Source organism: Vigna unguiculata, chromosome 9 (assembly GCF_037176805.1).
Source record: "Vigna unguiculata cultivar grain cowpea cultivar isolate G323 ecotype 2 chromosome 9, ASM3717680v1, whole genome shotgun sequence".
Lineage (NCBI taxonomy): Eukaryota > Viridiplantae > Streptophyta > Magnoliopsida > Fabales > Fabaceae > Vigna > Vigna unguiculata.
Window position 1 is genome coordinate 41,260,987 of NC_140800.1, and position 12,433 is coordinate 41,273,419.

At 25.9% G+C, this 12,433-nt stretch overlaps 1 protein-coding gene across 1 annotated transcript; it reads right to left on the reverse strand.

The window, feature by feature from the left end:
• Positions 1-5,534: 5,534 nt before the first annotated feature.
• On the reverse strand, positions 5,535-6,770 carry LOC114195921 (UPF0481 protein At3g47200-like). The gene has a single exon (XM_028086370.2). It carries the CDS (start codon positions 6,768-6,770, stop codon positions 5,535-5,537), a length of 1,236 nt encoding a protein of 411 aa, XP_027942171.1.
• Positions 6,771-12,433: the final 5,663 nt, after the last annotated feature.

Here is a 12,433-nt window from a genome sequence, read left to right on the forward strand (position 1 = left end):
CTATTTTAGCCTCCTTCAACGTTTTTTCTATAACATCTTTCAAAATAACCCTCTATACATTAAAATCAATTATGCGGAAGATGACTCGTAGTGTTGAAAATGTTTTTTCTTTAAACAATTATACTACTGCATTACATATTCATGATGATAATTCAACTCAAACTAATACAAATTCCGAAAAAAATATCAAAGGTTTACATCAATTAATATATTATAATTGATGTAAAATGTATGAATAGTCCGATAGTCACAAGGGGTGACAATGCGGGCAGGTCGGTCCGTTTAGGTTCGGTTCGCACTTGGCCTACACAATGCAGGTCAAGCTGATTCATCCCGCATTTTTAACGCGGGCTGAAAAGTTTGGCGCGCTCGCATAAGTGCGGGCCTGCAAACTAATCTTTTTTTTTTTAAATTCTTATATAAATTTCAATGTTCAACAAATTTGGAATCTTTAACAAGTTCACAGAATTAAGAAAAAACTATGAAAAGTTTAATGATAAATTGATAATTCAACATTTTCATCATATTCATATTTGTACTTTGACATACATGATGTATTTTTCAAATTTTAACACATTCAAAAGTACATAGTATTTATTTTTTTCAGTCATACAAGAATTTGAAATGTTCATGCAGGAACCCAGAAAGAACGTAATCGATATACACAAGTGTAGAGATGACAAATAAACCCGTCCCCGCGGGTATTGCCCGAACCCGTCCCCGTTTTGACGGGGAATCCCCACATTGACTGGGTATGGGTATGGGTATGGGGAATCCCCGACTTTTTCAGTTGGGTATGGGGATGGGTATGGGGATGTACATATCCCCACCATAATACCCGTCCCCGCCATATCTCCATTCTCGTTTAAATTATTAAAATATTCACAACTAATTAAGTAACCCTATATATATATATATATATATATATATATATATATATATATATATATATTCTTTTTTTTATTTCTTTTAATTATTTGGTTTGTCATGAAACTCATTCGTACCTCCAATATATATTTTATCTTATCATGACATTTATGTAATTATGTTAAAATGATGTATGTTAATTAAAAAAAATTTATGTCTCACATTTGAATATTTATATTATTTTTTAATATTTTTATTTATTATATATTTTTCTTTCACATGAGAATGTTCATACTCTCAATTTAAGGTAATATAACAAAAATTATTTACTTATTATTATTATTATTTTTTGTTTAATTTGAAGAACTTTTTTGTTTCATTAAAATAATTTTCGTTATTTTTCAACCATTGAGTATATATGTTGATATTTGAAAAATTTTCTTAATTCTCTAAGATATTTTTCATCTTATCATACCTTAATTATACATTTGATTTCCTTTGTACGATTTCTTTTGATAGTCTCTCAAATTATTTCTAAAACACACATTTGTTAGTTTTTTAATATTTTTATTTGTTGTTTATTTTCATCATGTAGAAAAATATTTAGATATATTCTATCTAATTATTTTTTACTTTATAACTCATTATTAATCATACTGTAATTTTTTCACTTTAAATTATGTTTGAAGTGGTTAAAATTTATATATATATATATATATATATATATATAATGATATTTAGGAATAGTATATGATAATTCACTATGAGAAAAACATGAAATATTGACTAATTTAGTCATTAACTCATATTAGTCACTATTTTTTGTCATTAATGGTAGTAGTTGATTTATTGTCTGAATCAGTGATTAAATTAGTGATCGATTCAATGATCGAACCGGTACTTGATTTAGTGACAAATTTAATTACTAATTTATTTGTAATTTAATGACAAATTTTTTTGTCACTAATGATATTTCTATTTAATTTTAACCACTTCAAACATAATTTAATAATTAGTTCTCTAAGGTATTTTTCATCTCATCATACCTTAATTATACATTTGTTTTCCTTTGTACAATTTCTTTCAATAGTCTCTTAAATTATTTCTAAAATACACATTTGTTAGTTTTTTAATATTTTTATTTGTTGTTTATTTTCATCATGTAGAAAAATATTTCGATATATTCTATCTAATTATATTTTACTTTATAACTCATTATTAATCATACTGTAATTTTTTCACTTTAAATTATGTTTGAAGTGGTTAAAATTTATATATATATATATATATATATATAATGATATTTAGAAATAGTATATGATAATTTACTATAAGAAAAACATGAAATAGTGATTGATTTAGTCATTAACCCATATCAGTCACTATTTTTCGTCATTAGTGGTAGTAGTTGATTTATTGTCTGAATAAGTGATTAAATTAGTGACCGATTCAATGATCGAATCGGTACTTGATTTGGTGACCAATTTAATTACTAATTTATTTGTAATTTAATGACAAATTTTTTTTTTCACTAATGATATTTCTATTTAATTTTAACTACTTCAAACATAATTTAATAATTAGTTCTGTAATGTATTTTTCATTTTATCATACCTTAATTATACATTTGATTTCCTTTGTACAATTTCTTTCAATAGTCTCTTAAATTATTTCTAAAACACACATTTGTTAGTTTTTTAATATTTTTATTTATTGTTTATTTTCATAATGTAGAATAATATTTTGATATATTATATCTAATTATTTGTTATTTTATAACTCATTATTAATCATTATGTAATTTTTTCACTTTAATTGTATAAATAACTTTTATCTACTACAATATAAAAATTTAATGTAATTGCTATGAATATTTATTTGTCACTATCCAACATATATTGAAGTTCAAAAGATACAAAATCTATGTCAAAATTTTATTATTATGTTTATTATTTGTTCTTTGTGTCATTTTGATCAAGTGATGTATTATAACTTTTATTAGTGTATAAAAAAGAGATTCATTAGAATTTAAAAATAGAAGTAAACAAACATTTAAAATATATTTTAATTTGAATATTTGTTTTCCTTTTATATTTTTTTGAAATATTTTTTAATTTTATCCACTAAGTTTCTTCAATGTTGTAGTTTGCAAATTTAATAAATGTCTTGGTTCTCATGAAATTTTATTTGGTATTATAATCTAAAATGTAGACAATTATAATTTATTTCAAAATATTTGATATGGAAGAAACAATCATCCTCCTAATATTGAATATTTGATAATATTATGTTTTCTTTACCGTAATTTTGTTCTTTTATAAAAATTAATATTGAAGTAGTTAGAATACGGGTACGTGTATGGGTACGAGATTATACCCGTTACCCGGTGGGGATGGGGATGGGACAAAAGTTTGATACCCGTTGGGTTTGGGTATGGGGATGGGGATGAATTTTTTTTGCGGGGATGGGTATGGGATAGCGAAACCCGTCCCCGCCCCGCCCCGTTGCCATCCCTACACAAGTGCAAGTTTTTATTTTATGCGGGCCGTGGGCTATGCGGGCCAGACTTTAAAGGGCCAGCAGGTTCATGTCTCGGCCCGCCTTACACATTTTTAGTGGGCTTGCAAGCCTGACCCTTATTGTCACCCCTAATAGTGACCTTATAATTTTTGTTAATATAAATTTATAATAACTCCGATACCATATTAAGAATGAATTTTAAACCTAATTTAACTATAAAAATTTGTAAAGGGTTAAATATGTTTTTGATCCCTAAATTTTCAGTGAAAATTGAAATTAGTTTCTTTCCAAAACTTTAACCTAATTCAGTCCTCTAACTTTAGAAATAGGTGGATTTAATCCTTTTAACCAAATTTTGTTAAGTTTATTTGACGTTTCAAACGCGTTTCATGATAATATTTGAGTTAATACTAAAGTGAAAATGTGTCAAATAAGGTAAACAACTCAAATACTGTCATGAAATGCGCCTGAAACGTCATATAAACCTAACAAAATTTTGATTAAAAAGACTAAATTTACGTATTTCTAAAGATAAAGGACTAAATTGGTCAAAAATTTCGAAAATTGATTAATTTCAATTTCAATGAAACTTGAAGGATTAAAAACATAATTAACCCATTTGGAAATAAGATTAGGATCCACCTATATTCTTATATACTGTGAATTCGTTGAAATTTTTAATATTATTTAATTTAACGAGGTTGGGATGTAAAATGTCATGAAATTTTAAATTGATTTCATGGTTGAAAGTCAATTACTTTTAGCAGATTTGGTGTCTAATATTCCTTTTTAATTATCTGAATCCTGTCTAATATAAGGAAAGAGAAATTGTTTCTGGATACTCTCTCAAACTTCACTGCTTCTACGTAATGGATCCGCCTATCCAAACTTTTTTGTATATGTTTTAGAAAGGCCTTGCAATACATGAATTTGTGTCTTTCCATATTGTGGAGACGAGGGAAACGGTTATGGTGAAAAGGGCCAACATAAAGAACTGTTGGGGGTGTAGGCATCTTCCTTCAATGTTTTTTGGTTATGTTTGTTTTATCACTATGTTATTTGTTTTGTAACACCTTAATTTTATCTATATTTAATAAATATTTTATTTTACTTTTCATAAATTATGGTGTTAGGTCCAATGTCTATGTGATGATAGATTAAAGGCAGATATAATAAAGAGGTTAATTGTTAATTAAGTGTGTAATCTTTGAATATATGAGAAGAGTCATATAAGAAAGAAGAGTCACATAATGAAGAAGAAACACCAAATGATAATTGACGCTTATCACTTGGCAAAAAATTATAGTTATTAGTCAGGACGCAACTCTTTTTACTTAAGAGCGTAACAATCCAAACGTCATGATTCGATTATGACTCGGCCCACTTGACTTTCACCACGGGACAATTGATGCCACATGCAACAATCTCTTCCTCAGCAATCGTCCTACCAGGATCCTATTTGGATTGTGACTTGATCCATCCAACCTCCGGGACAATTATGCAACCCACAACACATGATAATAGACTCATCACTTAAATTAGATTATATAGTTGCTTGTGAAACTTTTAAAAGGAAGGGTTTGGATGAGAATAGATGGACGTCGTACACTAACGAGGGATTTAAACTTGTGGGAGCATATAAGAGATAACTTTGATTATTTAAATTTCAAACAGCAAGAAAGTTTTGAGGGTTTAACAATTTGAAAAAATAAACATCACAATGCTTTAGATTATATTTTCTAATTTTACATCGATGTTAGAATAACTAAATTATTTGACAACTAACAACAAAGATTAAAATATAAAATTTGTAGACATAATAATTAAAACACAAAATTTTGATAACCTTAAGACTAGAAAATAAAAATAAAATGGTACAAATATTAAAACGTAAAATGTAAGAACCAAAATAAAGAATATATACATTAAATAATTAAAACATTTTGTAAAAACAAAGTCTATGAATACAAAAATAATTAATATATAAATGAAGCATAATTATTTAACATTACAACACACAAACAAATATAAAGGAGAATTAAGTTTCTATCAAGTGATAAACTAGAGAATGTGGATACAATAAGAAAAAACATATAAACAAGGAAGAAGATCAATGATTGACAATGTCTTCGAAGATGTAAGACATTCTAAGATTGTTTTATCTGCCAAATTGAGCAAATTGTTTGAACAAAAGAGAGGATAAGAACAACGATTGCAGCAATGGTAGCAGCGGTTTGCCAAGGACTTTTACAGTAATCACGCCTAAGAGTTGACTTCAACTTAAGACGACGACTTTTATACGAAGCGTCCAAGTCTTGCCATAAAGAAACGTAATCAGAACTAAAATCTTTGAGAAGGATATTTCTGCAAAGACGTTTAGTCCTCTCGGCCGCAGAATCACTGTCCCCTAAAAAGTTCTTCAAAATTCCCGCTTTAACGAGTATATCCACATCCTTACCCGTGTTTACTAGGTATTGCAGAACAAGAGCATACTCTGTTATGTAGGCATCGTTAGGATAGTGAAACTGCTCCAAAGCCACCATGTTGCGAAACAAAATTTCAGTACCATCATCCACCGTGAATCTTGGTATTTTAAGAACCTTTCTTGAAAAACTCAAGTTTAGATAGCACTTACTTTCGTGCTTTCCAAACCTTATTCCTGCTTCTGACAACTTAGTAACACTAGGAATATGCGGCCATTGGCCAGTCCTTGTAGTTTGTTTTCTTCCACATAAGTGAAAATGTCGTAACAAATCTGTGAAGTGATGACATGTTGTGATAAGATTAGGTTTCAAATCTAACCTATTGAATAAGTCAAAGTATTTAAATGTGAGCCGGATGAATGAAGGAATGTCACTGTTACCATCGGCAATAGATAGACAGAAGAGATGGTGAAGAACGAAAAAAGGAAGTTGGTTCTCAAGCAACACCAGATCATATAATATCATAAGTCGAAACCATGGTGTTGAAAGATACTTGTCATATATCTTATAGTGAGTTATCCAAAAGAGTTCCAGTATAAATCCTGAATCCACACATATCATCTCTACAAGTTCTTTCGAGCTAAACTCAAGTACGTCTAAGTAACATTGACGGATATGGAGCTCTTTACCTGCTATATAATGGATCCAACTTTCCATGCTTGTGTTAGTTCGTTCAAGAAATGACTTGCAATAGGTTAGTTTGTGGTTTTCCATGTTCTGAAGATGAGAGTTGTTATGGTGATAAGGGCCTATGGAAACAATCTTTGGGGTGTAAGCTTCTTGGTTGATTTGGCGAATAAGTAAAGGTACTTTATAGATGCAACACTCTTCGGATATGGGTGGCTTTGCTTTCTCCAGCATTCCTTGAATATGGATCACAACATCGTCCATGTTCATCATGGAACAAGGTAGAGTCCAGAAACCAAAACCAGAATTAAAATGATGAAATTATCACATTGTGGCTGATCCATGTATTTATCATATGTCAATCATGCACGTTTCGTCTCTTATGGTGGAGATAAAAGCCTAACCAAAATAATCTGATTAATTTAAGTTCATTTGATTCAACAGTTCTGAACTAGTCTTCTTGTTTGTTAGACAAATAAATTATATTAGATGTTCTCGAATTAGTCTTTGTCGTTTGTTAGATAAATAAATTATTAGATGTTTGTTAAGCGTTGAAATGTCTTTATTTTATCACGTGACAAAATTATACTTATTGTATTGAGGTTGGTATAAACTTTTTTGTAATTATATTAAAAATGAGAATTGATAATATACATGATGCATGAAAGTTATACTTTATCCTAATTTTTTTTAAAGTAGTTGATGAATATGACTTAACTGGAAAATTTACAATCAGTAAAATGTAAAGTAGAACCAAAAATAAATTAAAAAAAACTAACCAAAAATGTGAGATTACTATAAAAATTAACCAAACAAATAAAAAAGTATTTTTTGCTTGTGGCCATGTAACCATAAAATAGAACCATCATCACCAAGTAAGGATAGCTTAATTTATCATTACTTCCCGTGAATATTTTATAAAATTTTAAGAAATCCACATAAAAATCTATTTAAAATTTATTTTCTACAAAGCTTTATGGATAATTCACAAAAAAATAAAAAAAAAAATTCACACCCAATATGAAAACTTATATAAATGTTTTTTTTTATAATGGTTCTAGTAAATTAATAATGTGTATAAATGATATCTAAAGTGATTAGATATCTAAGGAATTGACATCCAGTTTACGAGTATTTTTTATATTTGTGCTCAATATTGTGGTTTGTGATTTAAAGTTACTGTTATATTTTTAATACACATTAAGGTATTCGATGTTGTATAAACACTTATGAGAAATAGTTCGAAATTAAATTATTTTGAAAAAGTATGTTTTTTGTTACAAATTTACTAGAGGTGATGCAATTATATGAATGTTTTTTCTTTACTAGAATTTAGTATTATACAAGATGTTGAATTTTGTGTATACATACAAGTACATGTAGATTTGACCTTGAACGTTGTCTTCGTGGGAGAAGATGACTAAGTCACATTATTCGATATTCAACGTTGAACTTCCATTAACCATCTTGGATGAGGAGTCACATGTGATGTCAATTTGGAGATACAATTAATATTATGACCATTCATCAGTATTTAAACTGAAATAAATTAATACAAAGTGAATTAAATTATATTAAAAAGCTAAATTATGTAAAAAGAATTATTCTTAATTATTGTATTATTTTAGATTTTAAAATTTAAATAACTAAAACAAACTAAAATGTATTAAATTAGAAAATACATATTTTTTATAATAATTCAAATAGTTAGATAATCTAAGTAGTTACAAAAAATCTAAAATAGTTTAATTTAATTTAATTTAATTTATTTAAGATATTTAATTTAATTTATTTAAATAATTGTACAATTCAATTACTTTAAAATTTTATAAAAGTTTTATTCTAAGTGAATTTAATTCATACATTTAGTCCAATTATGTATGTAAAAGAGACATTCTTCTAGTGATTTGTTAATGAGTGTGAAAAACCTTCGTATTAGTGTGAACCAGAAAATTGAGTAGAGAAGAATAGGAAAAAGTTACATGTACGACCAAATAACAAGATTTCTAACCTCTTATTTTTCAGTCATGTCCACATTTTATAAATTTTATAAATTATTGTAATATACCTTGTTAAACCACTTGATGTACACAGTCGTAAATTTTATGGTTTCTGGTCTTAAAAGTTCTATAAATTATCTTCAATATTAAGTTTTTCTTGTTCATATGTTAGAAATTACTCTAATATGGTATTGTTGTTATTCACTCAGGTCCAAACATGTTCTGATTTGACTTTTCTTCCTGTATATTCATAATTACTAAATGTACCCACACAATTTTTAAAATAACCATTATAACATTCATAGTATTGACTTCCAGATTATTTGTTTTAGAAATCTTCTAACAAAAACTTTCTAAATTTTTTGATACATGATTTCTGTAACGTTATCTTCAAACTAGGATTTTCTGAACAAGATTTCTAAAACATACAAATGTGTTTTGAAAAAGTTTTTCGGAATAAAATTTTTAGAAGAGAAATTTCAAAACATATAAAATGTATTTTGGGATAAACTTTTAGTGAAACTTGGAATTAGTCTTTCTTGAAAACTTTGAACCAATTTAGTCCCTCAACTCTATAAATGTATGGATTTAGTCCTTTTATAACCAACTTTTATTAACTTTATTTGACATTTCAAACACATTTCATTATAATATTTTAGTTTGTTTACACAATTTGATACATGTTTGATGATGTAATGTTAATTGAAAAACACGTTTGAAATCTCAAAATAAGTTTAACAAAATTTAATTTCAATGACTAAATCCACGTATTTCTAAAGATAAGGAACTAAATTTGTTCAAGGTTTTCAAGAGGTATTAATTTCAATTTCTAAACATATTTAATCCTTGTATTTTTAAAAGAAAGAGTGAATAGTTTAGAGAAATAATGTGGAATGTTCCTAAGAAATAGTGGTGTTAAAATAGTCCGTGTCCTTAGTGGCGGAGGATGCAAGGGGCAGGCGAGGGCCACGGCCCTCCCTCCTCCAAATTTTTTTTTTCATTATTTTGTATTTTTTTTTAAATTATATAAATTATATAAATTATATAAATTTAAAAATTATTTTATTTTTTTAAAATTAAATAATATTATGTTCAAATTTAATAAAATTAAATTAAGTATTTTTTTTATTTTATAAAATACAATAATAAATAATAAAATATAAAATTAAATATATAAGAAACAAAATTATTAAGATATTTTTTATTTTTTCTCTCATTGTCTTTTGAATTTTTCATATGTTGTATTCTTCTTTCATGTTTATTTATTTTCTTTTGTTACTAAAAAAAAACATAAACTTAGTATTTATATCCTCATTTTTTCATATTTTTTTCCATTATTAAATAAATAAATAAGGTAGTTTTCTCTTGTCTCACTTGATAATGAACTATTTGTTTAACATTTAGCATTATTTTTTACCTCATGACCTTTTTGTATATTCATTTTTAATTAATATAGAAGAAGAAACAATGTACTGTGATTTTTCATAGTCGATTTTTAATTGTAACTTGATTATTATAGATTTTTTTAGTAATTATTCTCTCAATTTTTGATTAGATTATGATAAATTATTTTTTAGTCTTAAACTTATTTTTTAAATAGGTATATTAATGAAAAACAAAAGAATAAATTTATTTTTTAAAATTGATAGAGAAACTACCGATGAAGATGAAAACATGATAATATGGTTATTTATTGCATAACAATGAAATGAAAGCTTGTGAATTTTTTTTGAATCAAATGCATATTAATAAAATGGAAGATGAATATTTTGCAGATAATATTGTTATTTACATCGAAAAAAGTTAACTGAAAAATTTAATTACAATTCAATTACCATGAGTTCAAAAATATGAAAAAATGATAGACATTCCTTTAGATATGTGTAGGGATGGCAACGGGGCGGGGCGGGGACGGGTTTCGCTATCCCATACCCATCCCCGCAAAAAAAATTCATCCCCATCCCCATACCCAAACCCAACGGGTATCAAACTTTTGTCCCATCCCTATCCCCACCGGGTAACGGGTATAATCTCGTACCCATACACGTACCCGTATTCTAACTACTTCAATATTAATTTTTATAAAAGAACAAAATTACGGTAAAGAAAACATAATATTATCAAATATTCAATATTAGGAGGATGATTGTTTCTTCCATATCAAATATTTTGAAATAAATTATAATTGTCTACATTTTAGATTATAATACCAAATAAAATTTCATGAGAACCAAGACATTTATTAAATTTGCAAACTACAACATTGAAGAAACTTAGTGGATAAAATTAATAAATATTTCAAAAAAATATAAAAGGAAAACAAATATTCAAATTAAAATATATTTTAAATGTTTGTTTACTTCTATTTTTAAATTCTAATGAATCTCTTTTTTATACACTAATAAAAGTTATAATACATCACTTGATCAAAATGACACAAAGAACAAATAATAAACATAATAATAAAATTTTGACATAGATTTTGTATCTTTTGAACTTCAATATATGTTGGATAGTGACAAATAAATATTCATAGCAATTACATTAAATTTTTATATTGTAGTAGATAAAAGTTATTTATACAATTAAAGTGAAAAAATTACATAATGATTAATAATGAGTTATAAAATAACAAATAATTAGATATAATATATCAAAATATTATTCTACATTATGAAAATAAACAATAAATAAAAATATTAAAAAACTAACAAATGTGTGTTTTAGAAATAATTTAAGAGACTATTGAAAGAAATTGTACAAAGGAAATCAAATGTATAATTAAGGTATGATAAAATGAAAAATACATTAGAGAACTAATTATTAAATTATGTTTGAAGTAGTTAAAATTAAATAGAAATATCATTAGTGAAAAAAAAAATTGTCATTAAATTACAAATAAATTAGTAATTAAATTGGTCACCAAATCAAGTACCGATTCGATCATTGAATCGGTCACTAATTTAATCACTTATTCAGACAATAAATCAACTACTACCACTAATGACGAAAAATAGTGACTGATATGGGTTAATGACTAAATCAATCACTATTTCATGTTTTTCTTATAGTAAATTATCATATATTATTCCTAAATATCATTATATATATATATATATATATATATATAAATTTTAACCACTTCAAACATAATTTAAAGTGAAAAAATCACAGTATGATTAATAATGAGTTCTAAAGTAAAATATAATTAGATAGAATATATCGAAATATTTTTCTACATGATGAAAATAAACAACAAATAAAAATATTAAAAAACTAACAAATGTGTATTTTAGAAATAATTTAAGAGACTATTGAAAGAAATTGTACAAAGGAAAACAAATGTATAATTAAGGTATGATGAGATGAAAAATACCTTAGAGAACTAATTATTAAATTATGTTTGAAGTGGTTAAAATTAAATAGAAATATCATTAGTGACAAAAAAATTTGTCATTAAATTACAAATAAATTAGTAATTAAATTTGTCACTAAATCAAGTACCGGTTCGATCATTGAATCGATCACTAATTTAATCACTGATTCAGACAATAAATCAACTACTACCATTAATGACAAAAAATAGTGACTAATATGAGTTAATGACTAAATTAGTCACTATTTCATGTTTTTCTTATAGTGAATTATCATATACTATTCCTAAATATCATTATATATATATATATATATATATATATATATATATAAATTTTAACCACTTCAAACATAATTTAAAGTGAAAAAATTACAGTATGATTAATAATGAGTTATAAAGTAAAAAATAATTAGATAGAATATATCTAAATATTTTTCTACATGATGAAAATAAACAACAAATAAAAATATTAAAAAACTAACAAATGTGTGTTGTAGAAATAATTTGAGAGACTATCAAAAGAAATCGTACAAAGGAAATCAAATGTATAATTAAGGTAT